This window comes from Phascolarctos cinereus, unplaced genomic scaffold (genome assembly GCF_003287225.1).
Source record: "Phascolarctos cinereus isolate Bilbo 61053 unplaced genomic scaffold, phaCin_HiC Scaffold_5;HRSCAF=322, whole genome shotgun sequence".
Lineage (NCBI taxonomy): Eukaryota > Metazoa > Chordata > Mammalia > Diprotodontia > Phascolarctidae > Phascolarctos > Phascolarctos cinereus.
Window position 1 is genome coordinate 438,145,441 of NW_027555958.1, and position 19,555 is coordinate 438,164,995.

General features: G+C 41.7%; 2 protein-coding genes and 1 pseudogene across 3 annotated transcripts in view; 1 reads left to right on the plus strand and 2 right to left on the minus strand.

Moving 5' to 3' along the window:
- Positions 1-17,966, minus strand: part of SELENOF (selenoprotein F) — a 45,673-nt gene extending 27,707 nt beyond the window's left edge. Inside the window, exons 1-2 of the mRNA XM_020988754.2 lie at positions 17,611-17,966; positions 10,525-10,692 (exon numbers count right to left, since the gene is read on the minus strand). Of these exons, the coding sequence (XP_020844413.1) occupies positions 10,525-10,692; positions 17,611-17,685 (243 nt within the window). The 5' untranslated portion in view covers positions 17,686-17,966. The remainder of the gene's footprint in view (positions 1-10,524; positions 10,693-17,610) is intronic.
- LOC144457844 (ubiquitin-like FUBI-ribosomal protein eS30 fusion protein pseudogene) lies at positions 12,459-17,602 on the minus strand (annotated as a pseudogene).
- A 674-nt stretch (positions 17,967-18,640) lies between the features above and the next one.
- HS2ST1 (heparan sulfate 2-O-sulfotransferase 1) overlaps positions 18,641-19,555 on the plus strand; it is a 224,437-nt gene continuing 223,522 nt past the window's right edge. For both annotated transcript variants that reach the window (XM_020988756.2, XM_020988757.2), the window contains exon 1: positions 18,641-18,907. In XM_020988756.2, coding sequence (XP_020844415.1) covers positions 18,784-18,907 — 124 coding nt within the window. In that variant the 5' untranslated portion in view covers positions 18,641-18,783. The remainder of the gene's footprint in view (positions 18,908-19,555) is intronic.

Genomic DNA, 19,555 nt, shown 5'->3' on the forward strand with positions numbered 1-19,555 from the left:
AGTTGCTGGGAAACCAAACCTGTTGCTTAATGCCTAACTCAGGACCTAAGTCACGCTGATCAGAAACCCAATCAGATCCAAAGACTGATGCGAAGAACGTAAAGATGTTTTTTTCCCCATTACACATTTCAAGTAACCCGTCTTATCTGGAAACTACTTCCACGGTGGCCAGACAGCTACTGTTTTCTCTTTTAACTTGGAGACGCTTGAGGGGTGAAGTGGGATGGTACCACCCTCTTTTCAGTTCTCCCCTCTGCTGAGTGACTTCATAAATTTCTTCCTAAATTATTTCAGTCATGGATTTTGTTCTCAGCTAACAGCGCTGTAAGTATGTTATCTCATTTAATCCTGATGACAAAGCCCGTGAAGTAGGTGCTATTACCCCTATTTTACAGATGAAGAAACTGGCACTACAGGAGCTTAAATACCTTTCTTGCTCAGTGTCATGCCACTCATTAATGCATCAGTTAAGACTGGAACTCAGATCTTCCTGACTCCAAATCCAACACTATCTAGTGCAACGCTTGGCTACCTCTAACCTGTATCCACACCTAACTCACAGAATCACCACGAGGGTCAAACAATATTATGCATGGCAAATGCATGGCAAATGCATGGCAAATCTTGAAGCAGGGCATATCGTGTAGGACGGGGACCTTACACCTTGCATTTTCACAGGGCTGAGAACAGTGGCCTCCATTGATTAAGATTTCACTTGGTATCTAACAATTGGGACGAAGTTAGGAGGCAGCTAATGAAACAGATACACAAATACTTCTCCACTAGGTAAACACTCTCTACTCCCCCCATTCCTACTCCTGCTGCCTCAAGGAGGAGCACTCATGTTACATATACCCTCCCACGGCTCTCGCACCATCAAGTGTCAGTAAAGCTTTTCCTCTTGTTGCTTAATCTGAATTTTGTCTATCTTCTTCTCGTGACCTAACCCCAAATTCATGCCACCAAGATTTTTTTTAAAAAGTCATTTCCAAAATGGTTGAAACAAAAGGAAAACATTGCTGTGGTCTTTATCTTCCACTGTTTAAGGGATGAAAAAGTCTGGGATTCACAGGTTTTGTGATAGGAAGTTTAAAAAAAGGTGCCAGTAGAAAATGCTGTAAACTCTATAATACTTAAGTGATGGAAACATGTTAAGTACTTCTATATACTCTTCTGAATTATCTAAGTAAGAAGCTGAGAATTAGGATTTGGAACCAATTAATTATGGCAAAGGATAGACCTGGAATTAAAATAATAATACCATGAAAATGTGGGATAGTGGAAGGACATCTGCAGTCAGAGAACTAGGTTTGAGTCCTGGCTCTAACTTATTACCTACATGTAGGGCCTAGAACACAGTACGTGCTTAACAAAATGCTCATGACTGACTGACTGACCACGGGCAAGTTCCTCATCTACAAAGTGAGGGGTTTGGCCTAGGAAATATATAAATTTCCCTCTGGTTCCAAATCCTATAAAGAATAAGCTAATTTAAAGAAAAAATTTAAAAGACAGAAATGCAAAGAACAGTACAAGGAAAATGACCTTTGAACAACTGTAATGACCAATCTCGGTCCTGGAGAATAAATAAGTAAAGATAACTCTCTCTTGAGCCTCAGTTTTCTTACTGATAAAATGAAATGGTTATGAGATGACCTCCAAGGTCTCTTCCAACTTGCAGAGGGAGGGGGCGCACAACCAGATGCAGGCACTGTACTACTTGCTTTAGCTTAACTTTTTCTTTGTTACAAAGAAGGGTTGACCTTGTGGTATGTGTGGGTAAGCAATAAGGCATCAATAAAATATTAAAAAGGTAAAACTATTAAAAACTGTGGATAAATTTCATACTTCTTCCTTAAATCATTATAAAAATACTAAACATCAAAATAATTTAAAATTCCATGTATTCTTGAAACTATGAATATTATCAAAAAGAAATTAAATTGCTCTTATCACCTTGAAAAGAAGCAGCTATTTATACAAATTTACAATTAAAGTTAGAAAAAAAACCTCCCTCATACTTAGGGGAGTGTTTTTTGCCTATACTAAGAATTAAATATGCAACTGATATAAAATGAAGCAGAATCAAAGTTAACTTGTACATTCTTCCCAATCTGAAGAAATGATTTTGGTTCAGACACCTATTTTCTTCATAGAGAGCTCATCCTAGTGACTGCTTATTTATTGCACATGACAATTTACAGGAATGGCACCTCAAGTTCCTGTTCAACGTTCTAAGAAAGAAAGTGGCCGAGCTTGGTTTGTTGACAGCAATAAAACTGCACGTAGAATATTTTTTTCTTAGCTGACAACTTGACATTATACTTAAATGTTAAAAGCAATAAATTTAAAGTTAATTTAAACAGCATTCTGGGCTCCATAAAGTAACTACATAAGATAAATTTAAAGCCTGATATTGCTCACATAAAATGATACATAAAGAGCTTAGCCAGTAGCAGAATGTTGGTATTGCTGAACATCATTTCCCACTGTTAGACTAAAGCAGTCCTGGTGAACCTATTATGACACTGAAATGAAGACAAACATTAGACATATTTAACAAATAATAAAATAGTTTTTAGCTTCTGCCTTGGTAGTAAGAGTTTATTTAACATGATAATTAGTGAGTGGCATTTGTTAAGAACATTAGTTTATATTTTTGTTTTCACCAAAGAGATCACGTGGGATATGGAAACACATGAGAGGAGCTATTTTAAGCAACTGTGAAATGTTTTCATCGACTACAATTTCACACATAGTTAGTCTCACCTCCATTTCTATGTTTTACACCAGAAGCAGTTTGCTTCCGATAAGATAGAGCTCTGAACATGCAGCTGTTTTGAGTAATGTTATGTTAAGTTACTTCCTGGATTATTTGGAAATTGAGCTTCCAAAGTTAACTATAACCAAATATGCTGGCTCAGTTTTATGAGAATTAAATCAATTACGTAAAATATTATTTGGTTTGACCTATTTGACTAAATTATACTTGAACCCTGAGGTATAAGGGCTCATATTCCTGAAAACAAGCATTGTATCTATGGAAAATTGGTGGACAGTTGCCAGGGACAAAATCTGATAAACTTTTAAAGGTTATCTGAAATCAAAACATTGCAATGAAATGGAAAGTTTCACAAGGAAATAGAGAGAAGGGACATGGGGCAAGAAGAATAAGGAAAGAGTGTAGAGGAAGGAAGCTCCAAAGAACCTTCACCTACTTGTCACATGTTGCTTAAAGCTCTGTGACAGAACTTATGTGTCTCACTGCAGATCTCTTCAGAGAGCTCTTCACATGCTTGGAAGCACCACATATCCTAAAACTAAAGCATATCCATCCCTATGGGCAATTGTAACTTTAACCCAAGTGAACTGGAAGTTTGGATTGAATAATTTATTTTATGGAATGTTTTATTATGGATCAGGGTAAATGTCCTAGAGATCACCAAATCAAAAAAAATTTTTAATCTTTCCTAAGCCAAAATTAACTCTTAAAACATGAAAATACAAACCACAGACCTTCCTCCTCTTTTAAATGTTTCCTGTGTTACCATTCTCTGACATGCTCTGTAGCTCTTCATTATAGAACACCACACTTTTAGAAGAATCAAACTTGCTAACTACTCAAGTGGCAACACAAAGATGGTAGAGGCTAGCAGGCTGCAGGCTTCAGCATCAGGAGGATTAATCTTATGCCCTTTCCAAAGGGGCTTAGTTGCTAAACACCCAAAGGAACTTATGAGAAAATGTGGTATGATAAGCTTATGATAAACAATGACATAAATTCCATTGCCAGCACTATGGACAAGTTTCAATAAAATTTTCTAGAAACACAACCAAATAAGTTGTGTTTTCAAGGGCCCCCAGAAGATGTGATACAGACCCTGTCTTCAAGCAGTATATATGGCTGGAGAAGTAAGACAATTACATGAAATAAGACTCTAAGGGCTGAATGAAACTTCAAAATGCCATCAAGTGCAGTATTTTTTAAACTAGTCCAAGTCTGAAATGAAATCAATAATTATTCTAAGGAGTCTGGCATAGCTACTTACACGGGAAACAGTAAACGAACTAAGAATTACTTTTTGTTTATATTAGAATACTGAGTTGAATGGACAACCAGTTGGTCTTAGCCATCAGTATATTTATCTTGGATAAGCACTGAAAATGGACAATAAGTTGTGCCCAGAATCCACTAGAGGAGGAGCTAGGTTGAATTGCTTTTAGGGAATTGCAAAGGTCAGGTCTTTTAAATGTGGCAATTTTTTCCTTGAAAAAGAAGCCCATATTTTTAATAGCAATATTAAAATGCATGTTATTGTATGGCTGTGAGCTACACAATGTTAAAGTCTCTTGAGAAATGCAATTAAGGATCCCCAAACACTGGTGCTTAAGCAGGCTACAACAAATTACAAATAATTATAAAGGAGAGGTGTTGTAAAGGACGACAGAGAAATGTACTGAGTGAAAAATGTGAGCTGGTGAGTGAGAAGAGCTGCCAGCACATTAGGGAGATCCTCTAAAGTGCACTTATGGGAAGACACGTTTTATTTGATTCCAGAGGGTAAAAAGGTGGAGCAGATCACTCCCATGTAGCAGATAGAGCCCAGGTTTAGAGATAGAAGACCAAGGTTTGAATTCTGATTTGCTCTTTGTTGTCAGTGATACAATGTTCACCATCCTGATTAAGTGGTCATTCATAAGAAAGTCACTTAAGCTATTTAGGCCTCAGTTTCCTCTTCTCAAAATGAGGAGGTTGACTAAATGATTTCTAAAGGCCCTTGTAGTTTTAAATCCCAAGATCCACTGGGCCAATGGGTAGGAATTAAGAGAGAAACAGATTATAACTGAATTAGCTCTACCAATCAGAGCTGTCCAACAAGAGAACTGCTGCTTGGAGAGATAGTAGGGACTATCATTCCTGCAGGGGGTGGTGGATGGTTCTAAAGTTCTATGACATGCAAAGATAAGTGTGCTGGAGCCAGCTCTAACCTGCTTGAGAGTAGACTGTAAATTTTCAGTGTGAGCATTTACACCTCAAAGCTACAAATCAAGGTTTGACTTACTGTTTTCTTGACCGTCTAGACTTCAGTGTCAATAATGCAGATGAAAATTTTAAAGTATGTGCATACACTTTTAAAACTCATGTTTGTTAAAACATTTATAAGCACTCCCCTGTATTGCTCCATAAACATTGCTTGAGCTCAGTAGGAGTGTAGTAGGAAGATTTAGGGAATGACGCCATCACCAGAAGAACAGAGGCCTGGTGACTCTTAGCTAGTGAGATAATAAAAACAGGCATTCACATAGCACTTAAAATGGGAGGTGCTTTTGTATTCCATGATCTCATTTGAGCTCTTCTGTTGATTTCTGTGCTGATTTCTGCCTTTTTTGGGTAATGCCAGTTCTGCAATGTCAATTACTCAAGTTAATAGGACATCAAAATGACATTCTATCATTCAAATAAAAGACTAACAAAGTTTCCTAATTCATATTCTCGGTATCTCAGGAATTTTTCACAGAACCCCTAGGCCAAAAGAAATACCTAACAGTTCTGTTTATTAAGTATTTAGGTCCAGGCAACTTGGTAAATATTTATATCCTAACAACTCAGTAGTCTTTCTGAAAAAAATTATACATGTAAATTTAAAGAAAAAATATTATTTTTATTTTATTCTCAAATAAATACAATTACTAATGGCATGTGTGTATCTTTGGGCACTGCACAACTGCTCAAAACTAGAATCAGACTGATCACTGCCACCCTCATTTCTTTTTTACAGCAACCACTGAAAACCCAGCTTTACAAAGATACGTCATTGCAAAGGACAAAGTTCAGAAAGTTTGAGAAGTTATTGCCATAACTGAAAATACTGTAAAAGTAAATAAACAAAAACGTGACCTCATTCAAGAACAGCACTCAAAGGAATGTACTATGATCCAAAATGGTGAACTACCTTAAGTTACTACTTTTTGTACACGTTTCTTCAGTGCTTGTACATGGTGTTTACTAAATTTTTGTCAACAGGACGACCATGAAAAAGAGTCAAAACAGGAAGGAAACATAATGAAATAACTGCAAAATGTTAAAAAGATTTCAATGACATTTTACTTTTTTATGAATAATAGCTGTTCTAAAATAAAATTTTATGTCTGGCTTTAAACACTAAATTTTCTTTAAGAAAACATTTCTGGAGGAGGATAAAAAGATTTCAATGAATCAGCATCACTGAAAGTGACTTCCTTAACTGATAATATAACTGCAAAATATGCTGTTAAGAGACAAAATTAATTGCTTGGTAACATTTAATTATTATAAATATCTGATATTTAAATCTGCAAACGGTGCGGTTTTCTTGTATGCCAATATATGTAGTAGTTCTGTATTAGACAATATTTGTACTTTTTATTATGAGACACTTATCTTTATAACGGATCTTTACTAAACCAGGACCAAATACTTGATTTTGAAGGTTGCTGATGAAGAATCCAACTGGGTTACAGGACTAAATTTAATGACAGATGAATCAATTTGCAGTAAAATAACAAATTTTATTTTGTGTTCACATTCTGAGGATGTATAGCATTAAGTTACACAGCTTGAAGTAATATTTCTGTGCTAATCTTAATATCCTTTCCGTCTTAAATGAGTTGTCTTGAGCTATGAGCTTTTTATAGATTCTAATGGTACTTTTGGCTCTTGAGCTTAAAGTTTCAGGATCAGCAGGTTTACTACCAAGAAATATAAAAACAATAATTACCTAAATCTGTGAGGCATTGTTGTAAAGAGATTTTAAAGACCTAGATGGCAAGGACCAAGAGTGAAGAAAAAACATGAGGTGTAGCATGGACTGAATTTAGTCAGTTATTGATTTTTTTTTTTTAAATTGCGTTCACTGCGTGAAATGCACCGAATTAAAGAAGATAATAGTGAATATGAGGTACAAACAACTGAATTTACAGGCATTATCAGGAAAACAGTCAATCATTAAATTGCAATGTAGGCCCCAAGGTGAGTGTTTTATTGTATAAATTAATCTCTTAGGCAACGGAATGATTTAGTCAGAACAGACTCATTAGGTACTTAGATTGTCAAATCAACCAGAATTTCTTCATCTTCACAACTAAAGCTATTTCTCAAGGCTAAGACTTACTCTGTCTTTGGACAATTACAAGTGTGTATCTGCACCATGTTTGTGTCTACTCTTGTCTTCTATCAAATTTAAACTCTTTAAGGGCAAGGAAAATGTTCAAGAGAGGTGGTTATAGCTAAGAGTTAAAAGTCAGCCAATAAATATTTATTAAACATTTCCCACGTGACCAAGCACTGGGGATACAGAGAAGGGCAAACCACAGTCCTTGCTCTCCAGGAGCTCACAGTCTATGGAAGGAGACAACATCTAAGCGATTATGTACAAACTACAGCAGTATAAATTGGACATTATTAATAGAGAGAAGGGGCTAGCATTAAAAGGGAATCCAGAAAAGTTTCCTGTAGACAGTGGAATTTTATTTGGGTCTTGAAGAAAGCCAGGAGGCAGAAATGAGGGAGAGAGGGCATTCCAGGGCCAGGGACGGCCACAGAAAATGCCCAGAGCTGAGAGATGGACTGTCTTGTTTAAGGAACAGCAGGGAGGTCATCTGATGACCACTCCCTGCCATTCCTTTTTTTATGCTTGTATATCCTCTTCCTCTCACAAACCTCAATAATATGAAATGCTTGTACATTCTACCCTCTTTTCTACACTAGTGTCTTCCTTTCATTCTCCCTTTTCCTCTTCAAACCCTCAGAACAGAACTCATCCACCCCCAAGACCTTGGGTTTTCTTATGGAATTTCCCTCAATAGCCAATTTCTGAAGTACATTTTCTAGATTTCTCTGGACTAGAGTTAGCATTTCTAAGTCCCAACTCAGCTCTAGTTTTTTTGTTAGAAATGCTTGGAAGTCTTTTTCCCCCTGAGGTCCTTCTCCCCCAGTAGTATTATACTCTATGTTGGAAGGTAAGTGATTCTTGATTGTAAGCCTATTTCCTTTGCCATTGTATCTCAAGAGCAGCTCCTTTAGTTTATGGTAAAAGATGCCAGGATTTGTGTGATCCTCATCAAAGTCCTTGGTACTTGAATTGCTTCTTTTTGGATGCTGGCAATATTTTTGATTGGATGTGGAAGCTCTGGATTTGGCCCTTCACGTTCCTGGGACTCTTTCTTTTCGGGGTTCCTTTGGGGAGGCTCTTGGTGCACTCTTTTACTTTATTATATGGTTCTAACAGATTTAGTCAGTTTTCATTCATGCTTTATTTATATATAGTGTCTAGACTTTTTTTTTAAAACACAGCTTTCAGCAAGTCCAATGATTCTTAAGTTAGTTCCCTTTGATCTGTTTTCCAGTCAGATTATAAGACCTAATATCTTATATTTTCTTTTTTCATTTTCATCTTTTGATTTTGTTCTGATATTTCTTGCTGTCTCATGGAGTCATCTTTTTTTTTTTTGGTTTATTCTAGCTTTCAGTGAATTCATTTTAAGCAACCTGTTTTATTAATCTCCACCACCTCTCCCACAGTTTTTATTTCATTTAAAAAAAAAAACCTCTTCATTTTTCTAAGTATTCATGTATTCCTTCTCAGAAATCCATTTCTTTTTTCCTTTTGAGTCTCTGAATGCAGTCTTTCTGGGGATCTCTAGATTTGCACTGATTTTAGATATTGGTTGGTGTTTTCTCTAATGAACTCATCTCTCCACTCCAGCTTTAGTTCCTGAACTGAGACACTGTAAGTTTAAGGTTCTACCCTCTACTGCTCTTTTGTATGGGGAGGGTGGCACTGCTTTTGTCTTACTCTTCCACTGACTTCCATTGGCTTAGGCTCTCCTGGATCTTTGAGGTTCAGAGGGCTTTATCTTCGGGACCCTTCCTGACACCCATGATCACAGTGTTATGGACTTCAGAGACCCTAGGCTGGGGCTATGTGCTACAGTACCACACTAGTTACTGCCATTCCCAGGGGATTCCTGATGAATCTGACCCTGAGGCCTTCTGATCACTCTCGGATTCTTTCACAGGAGTCTTCCACTCTTGCTGCCTTTGGGTTAGCTTTGCTGGAGGATCCCCATTCCTACTACCTGTGGACTTGTCTGACTTTTTGTGCAGTACCAGAGTAAAAGAAATCACTTAATTATTGGATGTTTTTGATTATTCAGACTGGAAAGAAAGAGTTTGCTTGTGTACATACATACTTAAGAGCTGGGCAGTCTATCTATCATTCAGGAAACCATCTTGGCAAGAACCCATCATAATAACATTCTATTTTTAAAATTATTTTTTTAAATCAGAAAAAAAATCTGTCTTCTCATTCTTCCAACCTACTCCGCAAAATCAAACAAAAAAAGTCCCCAATACTCACAAACCCTATTTCTTCTCCACTCATGGAGCCACTGTCCTAGTTCAATTCTTTATCACTTCTTGCTTATATCATTCCTTATTCCTAATACTTCCTTTCTCCTCTCTGTTCTTCAAACGGTTGGCAAAATAATCTAAGCCCTGGATGGCACAATTTCAGAGCTGGAAGGGACTTTGTTGGCTACTGAGTCCAACCTGTAATCTGAAAAAATATTCCTTCTACCTCACTCCTAACAAATGGTTATCTGGTCTTTGAAGACCTCCATTAAGAGGAGCCTATTCTGCCTCTGACCATCTTAAACTGCCGCATTTTTCTTACATCAAGACTAAATCTGCCCTTTTCCAATCACCACCTTTTGTTTTCAGTTCTCTCCTTGGGGCCCAAGAAGAACAAATCTAGTCTTCCAGTTGATAGCCCTTCAAAAACTCGAAGTTAGCTATCACATGTTCTCCAAGTTTCTCTTCTATTTCTAATTCCTTCACAGATCCGTTGCTAATGTACTTTAGCTAATTCCTCTAGCCTATTAAAATACTAATTTCTTGGCCTAGCATTTAAAGTGAGACATGATCTGGCTCCAAACGAGATTTTCAGATTTCCACACCATTCCTTTTCATATAATCTGTGTTCTAGCCAAACTGGCTTACTAATTGTACTGCCAATTTGGAATTCCATCTCTCTCACGTTTTACCCAGGCTATCCTGTTCCTCCCATCACTGGGGTGCACTCTTTCCTCAACTTTGCCTCTCAGAGATCTTACTTTTCTTCGGGATCACCTTATGAGCCCATTTTTTGATGATACTGCACTGCTCTCTCTCTCTCTCCTCAAATTATCTTGTTTTTACTCATTAAGGTACACGTTATATCCCTTAACAAGATGTGCCACTAGGTTCTCAATGGCAGGGGTACTTTTGTTTTTGCCTCTGTTTTCCTAGCACAACACCGTTATAAATGTTTGTTGAATTTCCTTTCTTGATACATCAATAAACTGGTTGTCTCTATGAGAGATTAATGATTAGGAATTAAGTAAAATCTCAACTCCCCCTCTCCCTCCATTTCAAATTATTAAGCAGATTATCAGCCTTTTCAACTTGTCTCAACTTAAAGCTGTAATGAAAAGTACCGAAATTACCTTTCGGGTTTCAAACTGTGCTTCTTCCTGGCAGCATCCTCTGCAATCAGGATCCAGCTGAGTTAAGCTAAACTGTCCAAGAAGATCACAAGAGCTACAGAGCAAATTGCTGGAGAAACCCAAGTCTCTGCATGCTTCTGATGATAATTCAGATCCCAGTGCAGATATCTGAAAAGACACAGTGAAGACATTCAACCAACAAGTGTTTGCTAAGTGCCTACGATAGGCCAGGCATAATGAAATCCAAGAACGGAACAACCCCTACTCTCAAGGAGCCTACATTCTACACAGGAGGCAGAAGTGGGAGTTGGGGGGAAGGGAAGAGAATGTGTACATACATGAGTAAATACATACAAAATAAACACAAGGTACTTGGAAATGGAGATGGTAGCTGCGTCTTGAAGGAAGGACTCTAAAATAATATGAAAGAAGCATATAGCACTTTCAACTATAACTCCAACTTAAAAAATGAAATCTCAATCTCTCTCTCTCTCTCTCTCCTTAGTACATATAGTCTAGCTATGTAAGCTCTACAAAGTCAGGGACTATGTCTTAGCTAAATTGTGCAGGGTCCAAAGCACCAAGCACAGTGTTCTGTACAAAGCAGGCATTTAATAAATGTTCCTTTTCTGATTATTAATCTCTGCTGAGACAAAAGACAGATGTCTTAAAAGAAAAGTTTGCAATGACTTTTTACAGAATCATATTAAAGTACAGAACCAAAAGTTTTTACATATCATTAGCATATCTAAAATTGCTATATGTTGTAATTCATTTATTCTCTTGAACAAAACTTTAAATGATTTAGGGGGTTCTAGAACACATGAATTTTAACCTAATTCAAAATATATACAAATCAATAAACATTTACTAAGTAACTAGTAAAAGGCCATGCACGGTGCAAGGAGCTGGGGCACATAAACATTCTGTGGAGGGAAACCACTATGTCTACTCATAAATAAATACAAAGTGAACTGTATTTCTTTTCGGGGAGTAGGTACTGCTAGCGGCTGAGGAGGTCAGCAAAGACCTCATGTTGGAGGTGGGACTTAAGCAGAGCTTTGAAGGAAGCTAGAGATTCTAATCAGGGAGGTGAGGAGACAGTATATTCCCAGCATGGAGCACTCCAGTACAGCAGCAATTTTGCCTGTGCAAAGACATGGCAAAAGCAGGGAACAGCAAACCAACCAGCTTGGCTGAAGTTAGGCTGCTAGGTGGAGCCAGAGTGCACAGAGTGCTGGGACTAAAGTCAGGAAGACTCGTCTTCCTGAATATTTGGCCTCAGATGCTTACTAGCTGCATGACCCTGAGCAAGTCACTTAACCCTGTTTGCCTCAGTTTCCTCACCTGTAAAATGAACGAAGAAGAAAACTGCAAACTATTCCAGTATCTTTGTGGAGAAAACCCCCAATGGGGTAGAGAAGAATCAGATATGGCTGAAAAACCACTTAACAAAAGAGTGAGCGAAGGGGGGGTTAAAAATACAACGCCATCATTAAATCATGTAATCTTACTTAGTCTGCAAAGGTACCTTTTAGCTTTCTAAAGTCAATTGTTTTTTTAAAAGACTCGATTTACTGATTATTCCTAGAAAAAGATTAAACAAGTGTTTGAGTTATTCTTTGTTCTTAAGATATTAATGGCATAAACATTAATCCATAAATTACATAATTAATTCCATATTAATTAGTCTGCCTAGGAACCAGAGTTAACTGTTTTCCTGTGCTCATATTTGTCTGGAAGGGGAAAAAACAGTTTTGGATTAAAACACGAACATCATGATTTCTATAGTTTTGTTTTTACAGTTATAAGAACATCCATCCACAAATTGTCCGAGATGATAATTTGATTTTTATAATTCAAATTTGAGGAATCCTAGGAAACAAACCCCCTAAATCACACTGAATACTTCCATTCCTAAAGATTAAGAACACTTAGAATGTACTCTCAGAAAAATAACCACTTCATGGAGCACAAGAGCCCACTTTCTCAAATGTTAACCTTAAGAACCATTACTTTGGGATTTACAGCTATTCACTTCTGCATCTGGGCATTCTACCTTAAAATACAGCACCCTGGAAACCAAAGGGAAGTAAGCTGCAATTTACAGTAATTTCAAGGACCCTAGAAAACCAGAGACACTCTTAGAAAACTACCACTGAAATACAAACTAGCCATTTATCCCTGTAATAACAGTTGCCCAAATTTTAGCTAGTGACAAAGAAGAGAAAGGGTGGAAATCCTGGAGGTTAAGTAATTAATGCTGCTCTTTGGGGGAAAATTTAGCTTTGGACCAATCTTAGGCATCATTTTGATGTTCAGCAGTATTTCACATTTATCTAGCACTTTTGTGCTAGGTATTTTTCAAACACACTTAGGGTAAAAGAATCGTACAGTCTTTAAAATTTTTTGATTACCTAAAACTTGAGAGTACTAGTAGTTTTAGAGATTTCAGTTTTCAAAAAGGAAAACTCAAACTCAATTCTTGCTTTGGAGAGTATCACATTTAGCATTTGTTGACGTGAAATGAATTTTATTTGTGCCACTAAAGACTCTTCAAGACAGATCTTATTTGGTTGTAATTTTACACCTAATAGCATAAATTAATGAGGTCAAATTTGCATGAGTCAATTCAAAGAATTGTTAGGAAGATGTATGGCCCTTTGGTATTAACAAGAAGAAAGATAGGAGAATAAGGAGTATTAGGGGTGACAACCAGGATAAAATTTTAAGACTCATTCACTTTTTTTTTAGAGTCGTAGCGGCTTTACTGGGGACAGACAGAAAGTACCAGGGGATTAGCAGTTGGCATTGGGGCCCTTCTTCTTGCCAAAAGGTAGGCACTACATTGACAAAGCGTCAGTTGTACTGCATCTTCCTCTTAGCACACCCAGTCTTCTTCTTTTCCTGCTTGTCCACCTTGAGAGTCTGACCCCTCACTTTTCCAGCTCAGGCCAAAGGGCCATGGACTTTACCTCCTACCATCCGAGCAGCCACTTCCAGAGTGGCCACAGGCTCCACCCTGCACTGCCCCAAGATGGCTTCATCCTCCAGCGGGCAGCCACCTAGAAGCAGGACCTGGTGCTCGGGAGCAATGCCCTCCAGGGATGCCACATGGGCCCTGACGTGGGCGACGATCTCCTGCCCAGTCACCTCGAGGGTGTGCAGAGCCTGCGTGCAGACAAACAGCTGCATGGCGGCGACTTGGACATGCTAGTCCTGCTTCCACCGTGGCAAAGATGGAGCTCATTCACTTCTTCAAAATGTCATTTAACTAACTTTCTCAAACGGTTCTATAATCACCTACTCCCTAGGATCACATTATTTAGTGCTGGAAGAGACCTGAAAAACAATCTTTAGTTACCTTTAACAGTCCAACTAGTAATTGTCTATGCCGCTGATTTTATAGAGAAACTGAAAGTGCCTTGCCAAGATCCCATATGTATCAAGTTACAAAAGAACGGATATCCCTTGATTCCCCAACCCAGGAAGCTCTATTCCACCGAGCTGCATATTATTCTACCAAAACCACAAGATAAAAATACTATAAGCAAGTTCAGGTTTTATTTCTTTGGGGTGACAGCATACTTTAAAGGGTGGGAAAAAGTAAATATAGGAGGAAGAAAGTTCTCCTTTTTTGTATTTGTGTACATAGTGACCTGATGCTACCAAAAAGCCTTTTAAACCTGAGCACATCAAGGAACCTTGCTGGTATTCATTCCCTCAATACTGAGCTACTCTCTTTCTCTACCTTTAAGAAACACTGCTTAAAACTGTGTTCTACTAAGCACATGGTAGCAGCAGCATTTCAAATGCATAGACTAATCTAAATTTTCTAAATGCCGGGGTTTATTGGAACACAAAAAATAAAACAAAAAAACTTAAGGAGTACAGCACAAACACATTTTGGTAGGCAACACAACCAAGAATTCTTTGGGTAAAGCTGTGTGGCATTCTAAGGCAAAAGACTGGGAAATCAGCAGATATGTTTTAGTCTAGTTAGGCTGGGCCATTAACTTGCCCCATAACTTTGACTAGTCATTAAATTTTTTTTTCCATGTAAAATCCTATTTTCTTTCCTACTATCTCCCCCTTCCCCAAATGGAAAGAGAAAAGTCCCAGTATCCAATATGGATAGTATTGGTCATGCAAAAAACCAAAACAAACAACAAACCAACGTTCTGCACACTGAAGCGATCACCTCTTCTTGAGTCTTCTTGAATCGTGGTTGGGCATTACATTGATCTGAACTCTTAAGTCTTTCACAGCTGTCTGTCTTGGCAATGTTGTTACTGTATAAATTGTTCTGCTGGTTTTCCAGATCCTCTGAAACCATCCCTTTCAACCATTTCTTACAGCACAAGAACATGCCACAACAGTCCTCTACCACAAAGTGGCCATTCCTTAACTGATGGGCATCTTCAGTTCTCTGACAGCACAAAAAGAGCTGTTCTAAGGGTTGTGGACACAAGGCCTTTCTACTCTTTGTTGGGTCTCTTTGGGGCAGGTCAGTTCAACTCCTTGAGCCTGGGCTTCAGTGCACAAAATGAGAGGGAGAGAACTAAGGGTCTGTCCTGCTCCCAAATTGTATAAGCTGAAGGTTCTTTTAGGTACAGCCATGGAGGCCTCCCTCTAGACCTTGTCAACCATGAATGTCAGGTCAAACAGGTCAAGTCCCTCCTGGGAATGCTTTCTGCTAAGTAGCAGAAGACTAGCTGCCTTATCTCAGGGAGAATGAACATGTTTCTGATTACATGACCAAACGGAAAACATGGTTAAGTTAGTCCAATTTAACCCTGTAATTTTGGGTGAAATGTTAAGAGATGTGTACTCACTTTTCAACGTGCAAAAGTTGAGTGTGGCAGAGCGGAAAGAGGGTGAAACTTCTTACAAAGCTACTTGAGTTTTAACCCTGACTCCCGTACAGAAGGGGGAAAAGAATGCCTGTGCTACCTCTTTCACAGAGTTGTGAGGAAAGCACTTTGCAATGCTCTTCGTAGACATATACTGCAAGGAGGTCAAAGATGGAAGGAAAGGTCCCATATGGATAAATAGCATTTGTAGCAGCACTTGGGGGGAGGGAGGCAGCAAAGGACTAAAAGGAAACAGGCACCTAATAGACTGGCTAATTGGTTTATTAATATCATGGAATCTTATTAGGTTGTAAGAAACATGAATTTAGAGAAACTTGGGCAGATGAAGAGTGAAGGTGAAGAACCTGGAGAAAACACAAAACGACCACCACCACGTTTCAGATAGATGTTCTGATCAATCATAACTTCAGAGGACAACAGTAATACATGTCCTCTGCTTTAAAACTGAAAGGCAGCAGACTACAGGTGTGGAATGAGATACACATTTTCAGATGTGGCCATGTTGCTTTATTTTACTTAAATGTACACTCAATGTTACAAGGGAGAGTTCTACTGGGGCAGAGGAGGGGTGGCGTAAGAGTCACTGGGAAGCAGCAGTGATGTTAAAGAAAGAACCCCAGGAAGTCAGTCTGAAGAAAGTGTTTTTGGAATCATTAAGTTCAAGACAGGTGTGAGCCACAGATATTATTATTTCTACACAACTTTAAATTCAGGTGGTCACCATTCATGCGTAATCTTTTAAAATGACTGTTTTTAAGGAGTCAAGCACTTATTCCAGCATTTGTAATTGTTTAAAATCAGAAATTACAGCTGCAGTCTGCACATCTGGAATGGCAAGGCAAGTTCCAAGAAGAGAACAGAAAGGGAATTAATTAAAATAAAGCCAAAGGACAGAAGGAGCTGGCAGGGAGAGATTAGGAAGGTTAGAAGAACTGGCATATTTAGGTCTCTCCTCTAGGAACAAGGAAAGGCAGCATCTTGCTGGGCCTCGGAGAGGCTGCCTTAGAATTCTGGCGCTGCCACTGGCCCCTTGCACCACTCTGGATGCGTTCTTTAACGTTTCTGGGATTCAGCTTCCTCATTCCTAAAATGAGGGACTGGACTGAATACAACACAACCAATCAGTAAGTGCTGCTAAGTATTAGGGAGACAGAAAGTTCAGGCTGTGAGAGCTGTTCCCAACACACAAAACATGTCAACTCTTGCACTCCTGTTCTCGTGCATTTGGCTCCCAAAGGCTGGCACGCCCTCCTAACTTCTGCCTGTATAGCTGAGGTGCCACCTCCTGAAGCCTTTCTGATTCCCCACGTTATTAGCACTCAAAATTACTTCCTTTTTTGGTTTATATCTGTCTATGCTATATTCCTTCGTAGACCGGAGGGGCAAGGATTATTTTCTTTTAAGCCCCAGCACCTGGCACTGCATGTGGCACACACTAGGCACTTAATAAACGTTTATTCAATGATACTTCCCCAATCAATACACTGCAGCAGCTCATTATTACCTTCAGGATCAAAGACGAAATACTCTATTTGGGGTTCAAACCATAGCCATCCCCCATCTTTTCCAATCTTCTTACACGTTCCTATGCAATCTGTGATACGAGACACTCCATCTCCCGACCCTAGGCGTTGTCACTGGCTGTGACCCTTGCCCGGAATGCCGTCACTTGAAGTTCCTTGAAGTTCCAATTAAAATCCTACCTTCTTCACGAAGCCCTTTAGTAATCTCTCTATAGGCGATTTCTAATTTACCCTTTCTATATCCTACTGGTACGTGTTTTCTCATAGCCTCTCCGGTCAGAGGGTAAGCCCCCTGAGGGCAGAGACAGTTTCCTCCTCCCCCTTTTTTATCACTAACGCTTAGCACACGGGGACTGACACACAGTAGGTGACTCAAAGTGCTCGTGGACTAATCGTAGTAGGCGCTCGATAAATGCTTGCTGACTCAACGAGCTTAGAGCTGGGCCCTGATATCCGTGAGAAGGGAGACGGAGCCCAGGGGAGGCGGCCAAAAACGAGGCCTGGCCGAGGCTGAGGAGGGAGGGCGGCCGGGCGGGGCCGGGCCCCGACAGCAGCCACGTAGCCCTCCAGCCGCGGCCGCTTCCAGGGCCGCCCTCCCGCCCTCCTCAGGAGCGGCTCCCGAGGCTCGTCCTGGGCCCCCAGGCCCTCGCTCCGAGTCCGGGGCAGCTACGGAGGCGCCCAGCACTCACCCCTTGCAGCACGGACGCCAGCAGCAGCCGCAGCCCGAATGCCGCAGCACATCCCCGCTGCCCGCTCGCCGCCATCGCCCCCGTCACGCTCGGGTCCTGACGTAGCCCGAAGACCCCCCCCTCAGCTGGGGTGACTAGCGCTAAGCCTGACTCCCTGGGGCGTTAGCTTTCCGCTCGCCGCGCCCAGCGGCCCTCCCCCGAGCCACCTGATGGGATGGAGAATTCCAGGGGGCGGCCACCTATAATATCAAGGGTGAGAGAGGGTCTTTTTGATTTGCTCTCCTTCCCCCCACAGTCAGGCACATTGTTGGGACCCCTATAAATCTGTTTCTTTGGAGAGCCCCCTCAGTTTCATTCATGGCTTTTCGTTCAGAGTCCTAAAACACTCGTTCCTTCCTCCAGCTTCGTCCCGCCTCGCTCTCTCGCCGCGTTTAAGCCAATCACCTGCTGCGTTAATTTTAATGGCAGCTGAACTAACCAACCCTAATCCCGAGCGAAAGAGCACTGCAACCACGGTGGCAGAGGCGGGGTCCAATAGTGGTCGCGGTGGGGTTGGGAAGGGAAGGGGAGTGTTTGCTGAGGCCGGGAGGCGGGGCTGCTGAGCGGCGTGCGTGAATGCGTATTAGGGAGGGGGCGGGCCCAAGCGGGGGGCGGGGTCGAGGGCGGCGCAGTCGCAGCCTCGGTGCTGGAGCGGGGCTCTGGGAGGGAGGCAGGCAGTGGAGGAAGAAGGGAGGCGGGTGGGCAGTGCGAGCGAGCGAGCGAGCTGGGAAGGTGTCGGGCTCGGTCCGGCTTCGGGGAAGCAAGAGCCCGAGTGCGGCTGAGCGCGGGGGCCTGCTGGTCGGCGGCAGCCGCGGCGGAGGCTCAGGAGGAGCAGCGGGCGCAGGCGGCGTTGGCGTTGGTGCCTGGGGGCGGGGGTGGGTGGTGGGAGGGAGGGAAGGCAGGAAGAAGTGGGGGGTCGGAGGCAGCGGTGGCCGCCGCTCTCACCGCTGCGGCGCTTCGCTGCTGCCCGCCCGCGCCCGCTCCCGCTCCCGCTCCGCCGGCCCCGGGGCTCCGGCTCGCTCCTCCAGGCGCCTCGCGCCCGCGCCCCCCGGCCCCCGGGGCCTCACTTCCCGCCCCCCGCGGTATGTCGTGATCCCGAGCGGCGGCGGCGGCGGCGGCGGCGGCGGCGGTTTCATGGGGCTTCTCAGGATTATGATGCCGCCCAAGTTGCAGCTGCTGGCGGTGGTGGCCTTCGCCGTGGCGATGCTTTTTCTGGAGAACCAGATACAGAAGCTGGAGGAGTCCCGCTCCAAGCTAGGTGAGGGGAGGGGGCGCTCCTGGGGCTGGAGCGGGGATGCCTTCTGTCACCCCGGGGGGCGGGGGGAGGCGGATGCCCTGGGCTGGAGGAGCCTTGGGGGTGGTGGAGGGCGGACACACGCGTGGGACCTGGGCTTCCCCGGCTCAAGCTCGGAGCGCACGGCTGCAAGCCGGCGAAATTGACCCGAGTCAGTTTCCCTGTGGGCTGGGAGCAGGCGAGGGGGAAAGGATGTGGGGAAGAGCGAGCCCGAAGCGCTGCGGATCCGGGGAGCAGTGTCCTGAGACCTAGGGATTGAGATGCTTGCAAGTGGCTTTCGAATGGGATGGGGGCCGTGGCCGACTTGGACATATGTAATGCTTTCTGCTGGATTTTTGAAGGGAAAAGAAGGTTATGCCCCCGAAGTGACTTACTCGATTGAGTCCAGTTGCTTGAGAACGCAAGTGTAGTGGTGTTGGGGGGTGATTAAGAAGTTGAGAGAATGAGAATAGATACTATTATTAAGCCCTTACTACGAGCCAGACGCTGCACTAAACTCTGGGAATACAAATACACGCAGAAAGAAAGATATCCCCTTACCCTCATGGAGCTTACATTCTGATGGGGGAAGACAGTCCATAAAATGGATGAAACGGGGCCTGAGGTACGTGT